We start from the raw sequence: 16,035 nt of genomic DNA on the forward strand, positions 1-16,035 counted from the left end.
AACATCCAATCAGAATTATTCGTGGATTTCTTCATATTGAAGATTTTGCCTTCTGGATTCAATTTTGTTGAATTGTTGAAATACTGTTGATTCTCAAGAATTGGTAATCCACAAATATTGAAGAATATTGTAGGATCTTGATTTAGAATTGTAATGTTGATATCATATCATCATTTTTAAAGAATTTGTTCCTGACTAGCACTTTATTTCTGTGTGGATACAGCTAATGAATTAGACAGATGAGTTGGCTAAAAAAATTTAAAAGCACATTTTACTATCAACAAATGTTTTCTGAAATTTAAGAATTGTTGGGAAGAAGTAAAGCTGTTGAAACTTAATCGCAGTTTTGTAATTTCTAATTATGATTTAATCCGTACTAAAAGATATTTCACATTATGGTTGACCAAATTAGAATACCCTTTTGTCAAGCGTATGCAAAATCACAACAATCGTTGGGGTGGAGCTGCCGCTGTTGCAGTTCGGAGGAGGTGGCTGGGTGAGTGGATCAACTGCAACCACTTGCTATGTGTATGTATGTATGTATGTATGTATGTGTGGGTGGTGCGATGACTTTGCATTTCGCATTACTTTTGCTGGCGACTTTGCTTTGAAAGCAGTTTGAAATTATTGTCTTTCAGCCCCCAGCGCCTGCGGTCGTCCTTCTCCTTGTTTCTCCTTTGTTGCTGTTGTTGTCCTTGCCAACTTCACCACATTTCAATGTTGCGTGTAGAGTTATTTTAAGTCGATGTTGTTGCTGTGGTTCTCGCTCTGCGCTATTGTTGCTCTTGCTGTGTGCTTACACACGCAAATGTCTTATTTATGCTCAGCACTTTTCGCTACCCAGCGACAACTGCGTTTTTGCTTCATCCTGTGGCTGCAGCAGCCCGTGGATCCAAGCGAGGGGAGGGGCAGGATACGAATGGTGTGCGCTGGCTGCTCCTTAACATTATACACTGTTGTGGCTGCCCCGTCTCAGTGCCGTCTGCTGCTCTTCTTTTGGCTTCACTGGCAAATGTTGCCTCTGCAATATCCTCGGTGCGTCTTGCTGTGGGTGTGACTCAGTGTGTGTGTGTTCTTGCTACACTGCGCACATCAACTCGGTCGTAGAGGTATCTTTGGTTTCACTGGTTAGTTAGCGGCCGTGGTCGTATTGCATACAACGCAGTAAAAGAGTCAGACATTATCTAATTACGAGCAAAGCATCTCAGCGCTAAGGCGCTTTCTCCACGACTTTCGCAAGTTGCATAACGCTTTTAAAAGCTAAGCCAAAAGAATTAACATAATTTTAGTAAGAAGCTATAAGCCATGCTTCAAGAATGTATAATCTGTATACTAAACAAATAGTGTACTTACTTATTTCCTGTATTTAAACTTTCGTACAACATAAAAATTATAGTCAAATATCGCTATATATACATACTCTTCTAATTGTTTTCCTCATTTAAAAAATACCAATCATTATATCGATAGATTATGATATTATCGATATAATGCTGTTATCGATACTATGCAAAAAATACTGGAAATACCTTGCGAAGACTCTCACAAAGACAGCGATATATCTCAAACTGTGGACACGAATAAAATTGGAGCTTAACTAGAGGTTAGTGCTGCCTTCTCAAGTTCGAGTGTATATTGTTAAAGGGCATCGTCAAAGCCTCTCAGCTTCGCACATCTGTGCACAAAGAGTGGGGCCAGAGAGAAGAGAGAGAGAGTAAGAGAGTTGCTTCTGCTTTGGCTATACTTCAACTTCAGTCGAGCTTTCTTATGCAAAAATGTATTGTAGTTGTTATTATTGTTGTTTTGCTTGTTATTTTTGCATAATAGAAAATTGTTTATATAGCTTTAGATGGAACATACACACACACACACACACCCACCGCATAGTCGTATATTGGACAAGGATCTGCTGTAGTCAGTCTCTTTGGCTCTGACTGTGGCTGTGGCTCTGGCTCTGGGCTTTGGCTGGCTCTAATAGACCCTTGCCAAAAAGCCTTTTTTATGCTGCTTATTATAGCTCAAGAATGGCAGAGCCTCTTGGCCTCTGCGCGCCGTATGCCAACCTAAGCTTATTTATTGTGCATATATTTTTACCACAAGATGGTAAAAAAAAGATTGAGGAGGAGTGTGTAGGGAGGAATTACATTTAAAGGGCAGCAATTGCTAATGGCATATAATCACATTAACTGTAAACTGTCGCCACGCCACTAACTTAATAAGCAGCCAAGTTTAAAGTTTGTGCCCGGCTTGGATGAGGCCAACAGCAAGTAAGTGGCATGGTTGCAAGTTGCACCCAGGATGAGCTGGACGACATGGCACGTTATGCAATTTAACAAAATTATTTAAAATTCCGCAACTTTTGCCATTGCAAAAAGTGGGGCAGCATAAACTTTGCAACATGGCAACTTGGCACAACAACAACAGCAACAAATGCAAATACAACTTGCACTCTCAGTCCATGGGTCAGTGTTGCAAGCAACAGCAGCAGCAGCGCTGAAGCGGCGCAATGGCAACTTTTAAATTAACCCTAATTCCAACAACAACAAATACAACAAACAACTGTAGCAACAGCAAAATTCAACAACAAGAAAAATATGTACATACATACATATAAACGCAGGCTATATAAAAGTTTACTATATTCTTGCACATTTTTCAACTTTAACAATTTATTAAATGGGTCAAAAGCCACTAAAACTTCATTTATCATTGCATGAGCAGTCAACATCCTCGCGCTGCTCTCCTCTCAGCCACTTGCACTCAGCTGACGAGTAGCTCTGAACAATTCCAGGCCAGGCTACCTTATGTTCTTTTTCTTATCATTTGTGGAGTACTCGACTAACTTATAGAGTTAAATGTAAATAAATAAATAATATGAAATTGATTATAACCTACTTAAATGTATTTACTCTAAGAAAGTCTTCGCTTAACCTTACTCAACTACAGGGTATCCTTTAGTCCTGCATTTCACACACGCAACTAACTTGTTGGTCGGTGCTTGAGCGCGTTAAAATGCCAACAAATCGCAGAGACGAATGAGCTCAGCAACTTGAAGCGTTTCCGGTATGCCGCAGCAATTTTTTCCCGCATTCCAGCTAGTGTCCACCCACCAACAAAATTCCCTGTCGTTTTGCCCCTTTAACTCATTCTCGCCCCACAAAGAATGCACAAAGAAAATACTCGGCACGAGCCAGCACAAAAAAAAGAGGGAATTATACAATTTATTAGCACACTGTGCAGCCAACAGCAGAAGGTATACAGAGTAGTAATAATGTATTAAATATACTATGCACATTGGCGGACAGTAATTCCTTATGCTGTACAATGAGCCAGTTATAGCCTAACCTTCTACTCAACGACCCTTCAAAAAATACTTTTTGTGAGCATTTCTGGGCACAGAGTACAACAAAAAAAATACTGCTTTTATTTACACTGAGTGGAATTAATTTCAGAGTACTCGTTGTATAACTCAAGCCCTGCTGAGAAGTCTATTAAAAATTAAATGTCGCGTGGGGTTTTCAGTTTATATACACAAGAGTTCTTACAGTTGAATGTGCTTGGCTTTTATGTACCAGGTACATATGTACATATAATTAGACAATTCATAGAGAATATAACAAAACTATTGTTGATTTTATAAAATGAGATAACAAAACTGTAGCATCCAAACTCAAATTTTATGAATTTTATTATAAAAAATAAAAACTATTTGTTTCCGCATTTCAAATGTTAGATATTCTTTTAGTAAATAGGCACCACTAAATATAGAAACTATAACAACAAAAAATAATCCCATTCTTTTGTTCCCTATTGGATATAAACAGAGAATTTTCGACTGCTAGATTGTAACTTTTACCAGAATGGGTTATTATGTATAAGTTTGATCTACTTCTTTTTGTAAAGAAAATTGCATATATTATTTAAAATTAACCTTCAAAGTCAAAGTTAACTTCTGAAAATGTAATTGCTAGACATTATTTAAGAAACATGCCTATTCTTAAAGAAGTACACTTTTTTTAATAAATCAATTGAAATACTAATTAAACTGTTTCGATTAAAAAATTACCATATTGTTGTTGTAGATATTCGAAAGCTATCAATTTGAATTAGGCGCCCAGCAACTAAACTTAACAGTCTGTGGGGTAACATCGGTTACTTTAGAATCAATAACATAACAGAGTTAAGTGTGGCGGTTAACCGATAACATAAAACGAGCTTTTCTCTTCTTGAACAAATAATCTGGCAACACTCAAGATTTAGCGGTACTTTAAATTTCAAAATTAACGGACCACTGTTCTGAATGTTAAGAAAACGAGACAATAAAAAAATAAAAATTAAAAGTAAATAAAAACTAAAATAGTAACGTAATGGGTGAAAAGGTTAAGAACAAGGAATTCCACAATTCTAAGTAAAAAATGTGGCGGCAAACCGATATTAAACATAAGGATATCGACATTTAGTTGGTTGCAATTGCAAAAGCAAAACTTTAATATAAGAAGAAAAATAAACATTCGTTTTTTGATTGATAATACAATATTTTTTATTCCTTACATAGTTTTTTTTTTTTAACATAGCATATAGTATGAATATATGTATATCGAGACTATTAAAACTAATGCATATTTGCAAAAATCACATTTTTTTGATTTACAGAAATTGAGTGAATGTAGTTTTGTTTCTGTTTTGGTAGAGTTTTGTATAAAAATGTCTAAGGAACACTGGAAGGACACTTGGATTACAACTACGAGGTACTCCAGCGTTATTACAAGCTACACATATTACTAACTAAAAACTATGGAATCTTAAGCGCCCTGTATAGACTGATTATATTTGAGAATTCTTGTATACTGCCCGTTACGCATGCTCTGCTTTTTGATTTAAAGCTTGATTTTCATATTTAACTTGATCCAGAGGCATCAGTTTGACTGTCTTATAGCCACGATCGCGACTGAACCACAGCCAATTGTTACCATTGAAATAATCCTCAATGTGCTCCAGACTGCGCCCCTTTGTCTCCGGTTGAAAGAGAATCATGAATATAGTGAGCAGGAAACTGGATACAGCAAAGACCACAAAGACGCCTCTCATTTTTAGCATCGCTTGGAGTGTAGGAAAGAACTTGGCAAACAGAAATAGAGCTACGTTCATCGAAGCAAAGACGCCGCCGGCTGTGCGACCTCGAATACGAGCAGGAAACAGCTCTCCAATCATTATGCCAGGCATTACCATTAGCGCCGTATTAAACACAATGTATCCCAGAAGACATCCGCCAGCAACAAGGACATCGTAGGACATTTTAGGTTCACCAACTCGTATATACATAAACACACTCAATGCCAGGCAGAACAATCCGGATCCAATACCCGAGATGATCATGATGAGACGTCGACGCACAAAGATCAAAATGCTACAGAAGAGCATGCAGCAGAGAACACGAACTGCCGCTGTCCAAATCGCAGCCTGCTTCGTATCGAAGCCGGTTCCAAACTCCGACACAATGTCAATGGCGTAAAAGATCACAATGAAGGTGCCGGAGAACATCTGCAGAAGTGAAAAGCAAATCACAATGAACAGCGGCTTAAGCGCCACCCGTTGACAGCACAGCGTCAAGATGTTCTCATTCGACTTCATCGTGGCTCGCTCCTTCTCCAGACGCTGTCTCATATCGTTGAGTTCCTTTTGAGCCCCAATCTCACTGCCCCTCAGAAACGTCAATGCCTTCAAGGCACGCGAGTCGTGTCCATTCCGCAGCAGCCAAGCCGGTGTCTCCGGTATGCAGAATATGGCAATCACGGCGAGGGTGGGCAATATGTTAGCACACCAGGCCACACTGCGCCAATCGAGCAGAGATCCCAAGTAATAGACGAGCAGAATACCACTGGAATAGGCCACATATGGAGCGCCAATCAGCAGACTGCGCAAATTGGGTTCCGCTGTTTCGGCTATGTATACCTAAAGACAAGAGATCGGAAATTTGTAGGTGAGTTTATGTATATCAAAAAAATTATACAAATGCAAAGGTGATCAGAGCTTGATGAGAACTACGACTACTTGATGACAGATTCGCTCTAATTTAATTTGGAATTCCTCAATCAAAAACAATAACTATCTTAAACAAACTATTATTTCCTTAGCCAACAATTATTGCCACTGAAATTAGTTCTAGCAATAATTAGTTCTAGGGAAAAAGTTAAGAAAGTGAAGCTTTTAATAGTTGATATTGATGACTATACCAAAGTTTTTCTAACTATATATTTGATATACATCGACATCAGCGTCTTTCTGTCTAAGTAAACTTAATCGTGGGAAACTGTGCTCTACTTAAAAACCAATCTAATTGTCAATATTGACTTTCATAAAATATTTTCTCAATTCATTTCCCTTTTAATTTATCCTCAACGCCGATGAGTACAATTAAGATATTAATATTAATAAAAAAAAAAAATAACGTACATTAATTTTTCTCACTACTTTTCTAATCAAATATTTCGAGTATAAACAATAACAATTCATAAAAGTCTTTGAGCATTCCTCACTCTATTATTTAACTGCGTCTTAAGAGAAGAACATCGGAGAACAACAACTAGAACTATTTAGGCTCTATATTATTCGCAATGTCATGAACTAGACAACAAACCTTGACCTCGCACAAGTTCTAGAATTGCCGGCGACACGTCGTCAACTTTCCCTTAATCTTTAGGCACACACCGGCTGACTAAATGATCCGGATGACTAGTGTGTATAAACAAACAATTTGATCAAATTGAATGGAAAACAGGGTCACAAAAGCATCAGCCCCAGTCCCAGCCCCAGCAGCTTAATCTTAATCTTTGTCATCAGCAAATGCTGAGCAAAAATCATAACACCATAAATCTTTGCGCTGCCACGGCAACTGCGAGTATTAATGAAATTTGTTGTACGAGACACACGCGCAACAAGTTGTCAGCTGTGAAATGCCAGCTGCCGCCTGACGACGTGCATCAAAAGACGTTTTCAGAATGAAAGTGAGAGAGAAAGGAAGAGAGAAACAGAAAGAGATTCACTCCGCACCCCCAGCAACAACAAGCGACAGTCAAATGAAAACAAACTTATTATAGACTAAGGTCAAGAATCCGGAACTTAATGTGCGGAAAGGCGTTTGCTAATGCAAATGCGCTGCCCAGAAAGATGACGTTGCTGTCGCCGCTTTCGCTTTATCATTTTGGCCGCTTGATAAGTCATGGGCATATCCATAAGATAAATAAATAAACATGCTGCTCACTTTATGGCAGGCGGATTATCATAGGCACAATGCAAAGCATCAGATGTCGGCACAATAGCATTAAGTGAGCAATTGACAGCCAAGTGCCGCATGTGGCATGCCCCATTCACTGACTGACTGACTGACAACTTGATAATCGCTTACGTATTCCAATATTAAGCAGAGGTTCAAGGCCGTACTTATTTTATAATCTGGTTAATGGGTCAGTTGAATGAACAATAGTTTAAGCACTTGTGTGTGAATGAACTTTTCGCCTGGCCATGGCCCAGGAGCACACATTACCTGGCCGGGTCCGCCGAGTATGCCGGTGGCAAAGCCACAGAGGAAACGCGCAAATATCAAAGCCTTCACCGATTGCGATATGGCCATTGAGCTCCAGCCCAGGCAGAGGGGAATCACAGACACGAGAAGCGTCTTCCTGCGTCCCAAATAGTCAGCCAAAGGTCCAGACATTAGTGAACCAAACGGAGTGGCCAAACTGTGTATGCTTGCTGTGAGAAGACAAGGATTTAGGAAACGAGTTCATATCTTAGAAGTAGTGGGCCACTCACCAATCCAAGAGCCTGAGCTCTGACCTATGGGAATATCTGTGGAATTGTCTGAGAGTTGAGGCAGCAGCACGGCTGAGTAGCCAATGGGCATGCCACATGCGGCAGAGAGCAGCAGCACCGCACACGTGGCCAGAATCTGCAAAGGCAAAGGCATAAGAAGGGATTAAATATCAATTGTCATTGAAATGTATATACTACAATATAAGTTACATTTTGAGAAAGACAAAGGAACTGGAGAAACTAGTTTGTTGCATCAATTGGCATTAATTGAAGTTGCGACATTTTGCAATTGGCTACAGTTGGCGTGTTCAAGCATTTGATGCAACTAACTGCGAATGACCCTCTTGATTATTTGAGGTAATAGCAATAAACGATCTACGCCAGGCTCAATTCGATACCCACTTTCAGCCTGGACACTCAATTTCTGAATCGCATGACGTCAGGCGAGTGATTGCGTTACCCATGGCATCGAATTCTATTTTTCTCAATTCCCACTCGCTGTCAGTGTAATCATCATTGTCACATGTGCTGCATGCTATGTTGCTGTTCTAATCGTTTGAAGAAAGTTCAATTACGTATCTTATCATTATTTTGTCCTTCAGAATATTTGTGGGGTTTCTAGCGTCTAGACTCGCAAATGTTTTGAATCAGCACTGATATTGCTGAAGTTGTAAATCACTAATTAATGTACGCCTATCATAAATAAATCAAAATTTGTTCTTTCCAAAATTTTTAGCACTTCCCAGGGAACTCTTTGAATACATAGAGTAGAGGGCTTATACAACTAGTTTCTATCCTTTCAATAACCTGATAAATCATGTTTATGATAGCTGACAGCTGTCAATTTAAATGTTCAAATATCGCTAAATGATTTGTGGTCAGATAAATTGCAGTGTTGTCGTCACGATTAAAGCATATGACACACGGTCCGATTTGAAAGCAAATTATAATGCCTCTATAGCCAGAGTTCTTTTACCACGACTGTACTTTACTGAAAGCGTCAGAGAAGGCTGAAGTCCCCTAGGTTCAATACTGACATTGGTCAAGGCTACGGGTTCCCAAAGGCTGCAGCCAAACGGAAGTGCAGTTCAATTTCAAGGGCAGCTATGGAAAGTTGCTATAAAAGAGAAACATCGTGGGCAAGAGCTCGCTCTTAAGCTCTTTGCAGAGCTTTGGCCAAAGCTCAAAAGCTGCTCAGAGAGCAAATCAGCAGGAAAGAGATTAAATAACACAGAGAGAGAGAGAAAAAGTGGGTAGCATAACTGAGAGAGCGAAAAGCATGCATCGAAAACAGGATTTGATTTATGGCATACCAAACAAATATGTGTACAACTTGAACTTAGATACTGGTTCTTACCTGGTTTATTTTGCCCCTGCGATTGGCCGCATCGTGGTCCTGCTCATCGATGGTCGACAGCTTGCGGCCACAATGCTGTGACAAGGGCAGCTTGCACTGAAAGTCCGAACCTGGCACCATATAATACGACATCTTTTGTGGCACAGACTTGCTGTATTTCTCATCCCTGTTGGGCGAAAGAAAAGAAGCAACAATTGAACAAGATTAATTGAAACTTCAATTTGTTGGTATTGTGTGGAATCTCGCACTTATTGACTACTATGACGTCAGGACGTCAGATATATGTAGATAGATGTCTTCTCTCTATTAAAAAATAATTTATAATAATTTTGCGGTTTGCTAAGAAACAGAAAAACAAGTTTGCTTACTCATCGCGATACACTGCAATCAAGTCGACAAACTTTAAAGCAATAGTTACTATCACTTCTATCTGCATTTTTAATTCTTGAATTACAAAACCAAAAGGTAAAGGTATTTGGGGACTAACGAATAATGAATTAAGTACATCAAGTAAATCAAAATGTCAATTGCAAACCATCTTCCGGGAAGGACAAACATTTAATTAAAATTCAATTTAAAAAGGACATAACAGAAGTGCGGAATTCATTTGGAATATTGATAAGAATTTAATTAGTTATATACTCCGTTAAAAAGTGAGATTAACCGAGCCAGTTATTTAAGGGTCAGTTCAGTTTGTTAAGCTAAATAATTCATAAACTTGTTTGAATGCCATTCAACTGCAAATCGAGTGTTGCCAGTTGCCAGTTTGCGGCCAGTTTCATGGGCACTTGAGCATTGTGCAAGCGATTAAACCTTTACCCTTTACAACGCCAAAGGCCATTTAAATGGATTCTCCTGTCTAGTTGTAGAATACATTTGCAATTGTTAATTACTGCAGTTATTGCAAATGAACCGTTAAACGCTGCAATTACTCTCAGTTTGTTTGGGTTGACTCATTAACTCGATACAATGCGGCTGCAGTTAGCGGGAATCGGAGAATCAACCATGCGCAGCCGGCGCACACTACGTATACGTCATATGCCTAAAACCGCTACGCTTTTGTTATTGTTTTTGATTTTCGAGCGATAAGAAACAATATCAATGGTCTGTCTAGCGGCGCTAAAAAAAAACAATAGTCAGCAACAATTGTTTCGTCGTTTGTTTTATTATAACATTCGTATTTATTTGCACACGTTTTTATTTAATTTGCCTAATTGTCTGTCACCTTTTTTTGTTTTCGGTTTTCGGTTTTGATTTTGCGATTGTGTTTGTGTTTGTGTTTTATTTGTGCTTTATTTTGGCTTGTAATTATTTTGGTTTGCGAACATGATTATTATAAAGTTATTGCGACTTTTTGGTCAAATGCATTGTTTTTATTTGCATGTGATGAACAGCTGCAAAATTGTTCACACTTTTGGTTGTCAAGGCTAAAGGTGACCGATTTCACCTTGCTTCACGGGTAGTCCTACAATATTTATGAGTGCCCATGATTGTTGATAAGGAAATGCGTATGAGGGGGTAAATTTGGCAATAGGTCTATCACGAGTATTTTTAGCTCGATTGTATGTATATTAAGTCGTGTTATTTTGCAATAACAATAACAATAACAAGCGCATGTTAGTGGGAGCCAACAGATCACAGATAACGTTGATACGTAATGAAAATGTAGCAATACAAATATTATGAACTTTCTAGTATAGATTACTGATTTTGTGAATTTCTTTTTGACATGATTTTGGGTATCGATAACCTTGAAAAGCCAACTCAGTATTGAGCACACTAAACTCAAATAATCGTGAGTTGCATATAATAGCAAAAGCAACAATTGAACGAGAAACAAAAGTAACACCATTTGAACATCGGACACAAAGGTATTATTGATAAAGGTCTGCGACAACATCAGGAAGTGCTGATAAAGTGGTTCAATGTACCAAAACAATGCTGAATTCTGGCCAAAAGTTGCAATAGTATAATTTCTAACGAAGAGGGAAAAACTGAAGAATCACTCGCTCTTAATCAATAATCGGCGTGATTGATCTAAATGGGAAAGTTGTACGCGGTTTGCTTATCGTTTTGAATGTGTAAATTGAACAAGTTTCGCTTCGTGTTGACCACATAAATTAGACAATTGATAGATAAGCAAGATCGTGATATACACGTACTCAACACGAACACCAACACGAACTTTGTGCGCGCGCCGACTTATGAATTTTCCGTCGCAAACTAATTGAGTCAATCAATGGGTATCAATAAATAGACGACATCCCGGGTCCAATCAAGAAACAAGAAACAAACAGTGCCTGTTAATAATAAACGCATTGATTTCATCATCATTAGCGCCTCGCGATTCGACTCTGCTGCTGTAGTTGCCATGGCAGCGACGTTCCTTGTGGCGTATACGTAATTTAATTACGTACGAGTATAAGATAACGAAACAATTGTTTAACGTGGGAATTTTGTATTTTGTTTTGCTTGTCTTTTATAATCGATATTAAAGCAAACCTTCAGCTGGTTATCAAAACAGCAGTCAACACCACTTGCTTATCGCACTAATTAATAGTACTTGGCAAATTTGTTTAATCATTTTCATATCAAACAGCACTGATATTAATTTACAATTTATTAATTGAAAGTAATTTTCTGTTGTCTGTTTTTGGTAATTAAAAAACAAATTGAACATTTTGTTCGCCTTGAATTTCACAACGATTTTTTGTCATGCGCCATAATTGTAATCAATCAATTGTTTGCGCTTCTTTCTAATCAAACTGAAAGTGACTTAAACGGAATTGTTTCGAGCTTACAAAAATGCAAAGTGTCAATAATGAAATGCTAAATATTCACTTACTGTGACTTTGACATTTCTCCGTTATATCAATCACAAATCAATCATTGTTTGTTTATTTTAAGGTACTTTGCGTCACGTAATGTGTCATCTGAACTGCATTTTAAAATATACTTTTTTATACGCTCACTATAAAGCACGCAAACTAACGTAGTTCTTAATCTGAGTTCAATGGAATTCATTTTATCTTATCAACAAATTACTAATTAAGCTTTAAAATTACCAATGCCTACCAAAAAAAAGAACAATTTTGTTGATGAAATCAAAAAAAAATCGTGCAATAAATATAAATAATAAGCAAATCATTGATCAAAGAGCGATATAAATTTACTGAATTTACGACAAAGAAATCGAACGAAAAAAAAACCCCACGAAAAATACAATGAATGATCAGCAAAATGTTGGACTTGGATTGTTCTGAAGAGAGTACTTTCAATTCTGTATTCACTGCGCCAGACAAAACTCACGACACATTTGAGTCATTATCAATGTTATTCACTGCTTTAATCAAAAATCTAAATTCAAGGCCCGGCAACAGGCACATGTAATTCCCTATTGGAAGTCGGGAATCGTGATCGAAAGGGGAAACAAGTTTGACTCTAGATCTTAGATTGCTTATACTCTTGCCGGTCCAAAGTTGAGACAACTTAACACTCAATATGCATGGATGTGTGAAACAAAAGCATAAATAAACAAAAACTTGGTGAACAGAAAACAGCTGTTTAGTATTTTTGCTGAGTTGTATTTGAATAATTATTTTTGTTTTGTCTTCAGTATTTCGAACTTACCTGTCGCTCTTCATTTTGCTGATAATTTAATCAAGACACGCTAGACTTGCTAGATTTGCTTTCTTTATGTAATATTTTCTGTTGCCGATTCAGACTCGATTTGAATGTACTTTCCACTGCGACATTAAGACCGATTTACTTAAACGCACTGCACAACACAACTCTGCAGAACTAAACACTCCACAACATGCGATGACAAATTGAAAATGTATTGCAAAAACTCTGCGATATCACGTCGATTTCATTTGCTGCCAAAATGACAACTGGCTGCACGAGTCTTGCTACGGCGACTTTTTATGTTGGAGGCATTGCGGCGATCGTTACGCACACTATGAAAAATCGGCGAGGGCCGCTCCACAAGTTTGTGGTAGATGTGGTACACAAATGAGTGCTAAATAAATGAATCTATATTTTTCTTAGTTCAATTACTTTCCCGAAATTCTATTAAGTATAGTTTATTATTGGAATTTTTTATTATTATTAATTACTATTATTTGCAATATTTAGTATATTATAGATTAATATATTTGTAATATTACTGATAAATTGTTTATTTATTATTTTAAAATAGAATATTATATTGTGCTAAGGGGAAACATTAAGCCAACCCTCGCAACCTTAAAGGCAAAGAAAAAAACTTGCCCGATCGTCACCATTAAGTATGGCTCTTATTCGCTCTCTCTTTTTCTCTCACAATCCCTGAATACTGCGCTCTTTGCAATAATGCTTGGTTTGTAAACAATTGAACAGCTGTCGTCGACGCAGCAGCTGTGAAACGATCGTGTGAAGAGAGCCTTAAGTCTCTTTGATAATGCGTGAATATTATTGCTCTTTAAGTAACACTTGGCGCTTTTGCGGTTTGTGTCTGGGCTAAAAGCTCGACTTAAACATTTAAGAGAGTGACGTTTAATTAAACTAATAAGTAACAACTGCAAATTTCACAAATTTTTGTTTTCTCAATATTAACTCAAATAATTCCAATTTAATTTATGAATTAGCAGACAAAGATATTCAAGTCTACTCTCTTGGAATTTAAGGTCATCAAGTTTAAGCCTATAAAATATATAAAAAGATTTAGTAACATTAAATATGTATATATTTACAAAACACAAAAGCTAGTCCTAACTTTACATTACAAAGTATTATAATTGATATTACGAAAAAGAACTTACAGTTGATTTGTCCGGTGGGTTGCAGCTGCAGCAATTGCTAAGCTTAGCAGCACAGCAGCTCCCCTCGTGAAACACTTACGCTGCTCTGCCTGGGGCCTTTTAATGCCTTGTTAACGACCTGTCGAGGTTTTCCTATGGCTCCCACACAAAAAGAGCATTGCACGAAGCTTTTTGAACTCGGTAAAATCAGCTAAGCCAACGATTCGGCAAAGTTGCCGAAGAGCCAACCATGCTGTTGCCATTGAAAAAGCTTTTCATTCATAACCTTGCCCAACAACAACAGCAACTAAAAAAGTAAAAGCAAAAAACAGAAGCTACAATAACAACAATTGCAATTGTAATAATAGCCATAAGCTAAGGCTGTGGAAATGAATGGGAAAAGCTAAATAAAATGCCTTAAACCATTTCGCAAAATTAAACTATGTTTTCATTATAAATCCCTCTTTTTTTATCTTGTTTAATATTTTCTCCAAAGCTACACGCTCAGCTGTGCTTGCAGATCCCCGCGGCATTTGCTTAACAATGTTTTTTTTTTTTATAATCACTCTAAAGTTTTACCATAATGAACAACGGTTGCTTCTGTTGCTGCGGCTACGCAACAATTGCGAAACTACTGAGAGCACGGGAAAAAACGAGAGCGGTTTTCGTTTCCTGTTTGATTCGCAAGCTTCAACACATGCCTGAACCAGTCATGTCTCCCATTCTCCACATCTCGTTCTAGCAACTTTGAACCCAACCCACAATCCTCCGTTAGAGTTTACGCTGCTTTCAGTGTCTAGGTCGTGGCAGCTTTTTCCCCCACAGCAAGTGTCAATATGTGTGTATATGTGAGGATGTCGCTTCCTGCCGTATGTGTGAAGGTCACACATACTACTATTGAATGGATGGGTTAAAATTCGAAGCGTTGGACAAAATATTGAATTATTATTCAATTAATGAATATTAAATAATAATAATAATAATAATAATAAAAATAAAATAATAATAATAATAATAATAATAATAATAATAATAATAATTTTTTTTTTTTTATTAGTTTCTTTATTTAAGTATCGAACCAGTACAGCAAGAACAAAATAGTACTATAACAACACAGGTACAAGAAATGTTTATGTTTGGGCCAAACCTCATATTAGTTTAAGGTGTTTCTGAGAAGTTCACTATTGGGGTGAACGTTTTGGCGAACCCTTGACGCTTCAATCGCCTCAACGGTCTAGCTGGTAGTAGTCTCCTAGCGAGTCTGTTTTTATGAGTTAGCAACCTATCGCTATATCGGCTTGTGTGTCTGCCAATCTGCTCCTCTACAGAATGTATTTTCAGATCGCGGTGTAGGGTGGATCCTCTCACGTACCAAGGGCAGTTTGTAATTCGCCGTAACACCCTATTCTGCAATACTTGGATGCGTTTGTAATTTGATTTGGCAGCAATCCCCCAAATCTGCATTCCATATATCCAGATTGGCACTATGCAATGTACGTATACTGCTCTTTTTGCTCGAAGAGACATTTTGCTTCTTTTGTTGAGCAGCCAGCACAATTTCTGTAGCCTTTGGCCACAGTTCTTGGTGACAGCTTTTAAATGTGGCGCAAAAGTGAGTCTCTTGTCTAGAACGATACCAAGATATTTTGCAGAGGTAGGTTGTTCCAGTGTCACGCCTTCGAAGTGAATAGCTGGAGTGGTGGAGATTAATCTTTTCAGCGTAAAACACGGGTTAACTGTTTTTGTGGAATTAACCTTCAGATTCCACCTTCTGCACCAAGCTGCCAAGCTATCCAGGTATCCTTGGAGTCCGTTTGCAGCTTCTACGCTGCTTGGAGAGTTGTATAATACCGCAATATCGTCCGCATAAGTTGCAATGAGAGCCTTGGAGGGATCTTCCATATATGCATGCACCCATTGGGATGGGTAGGTCATAGGTGTATAGGGAGTACAGCAGAGGCCCTAAAACACTACCCTGCGGGACTCCAGCTCTCATTTGGCATGTTGAAGAAAATGTGTCTCTAACTCTGACCTTGAACTCGCGTCTGTCCATATACGATTTTTAAGACTCCGTAGAATGGAGCA

At 37.9% G+C, this 16,035-nt stretch overlaps 2 protein-coding genes across 3 annotated transcripts in view; one reads left to right on the forward strand and one right to left on the reverse strand.

Moving 5' to 3' along the window:
* Positions 1-322: 322 nt before the first annotated feature.
* The window catches only part of LOC117567627 (sodium- and chloride-dependent glycine transporter 1), a 55,354-nt gene continuing 39,641 nt past the window's right edge, over positions 323-16,035 (forward strand). The window contains exons 1-2 of one of the 2 annotated variants that reach the window (XR_007955002.1): positions 323-496; positions 2,722-2,885. The gene's annotated coding sequence lies outside the window, so the exon portion shown is untranslated. Of the gene's footprint in view, positions 497-2,721; positions 2,886-16,035 lie in introns of those variants that run through there. The other variant, XM_052005322.1, reaches the window with a different exon arrangement.
* On the reverse strand, positions 4,530-13,052 carry LOC117569685 (facilitated trehalose transporter Tret1-2 homolog). Its single transcript, XM_034250933.2, has 5 exons — positions 12,800-13,052; positions 9,170-9,335; positions 7,813-7,948; positions 7,544-7,752; positions 4,530-5,952 (listed from the first exon to the last, which is right to left on the reverse strand). Exons 1-5 carry the CDS (start codon positions 12,811-12,813, stop codon positions 4,855-4,857), a joined length of 1,623 nt encoding a protein of 540 aa, XP_034106824.1. The 5' UTR covers positions 12,814-13,052; the 3' UTR covers positions 4,530-4,854.

The sequence above is a fragment of the Drosophila albomicans genome, chromosome 3 (assembly GCF_009650485.2).
Source record: "Drosophila albomicans strain 15112-1751.03 chromosome 3, ASM965048v2, whole genome shotgun sequence".
NCBI classification, from domain to species: Eukaryota; Metazoa; Arthropoda; class Insecta; order Diptera; family Drosophilidae; genus Drosophila; species Drosophila albomicans.

Bases quoted from the DNA above. Each gene is read 5' to 3' on its own strand.
- LOC117569685 (XM_034250933.2), bottom strand. The intron at 7,753-7,812 runs GTGAGTGGCCCA...GTCTTCTCACAG, and splicing joins GAGCTCAGGCTCTTGGATTG to CAAGCATACACAGTTTGGCC. The intron at 5,953-7,543 runs GTAATGTGTGCT...TCTTGTCTTTAG, and splicing joins TACTCGGCGGACCCGGCCAG to GTATACATAGCCGAAACAGC.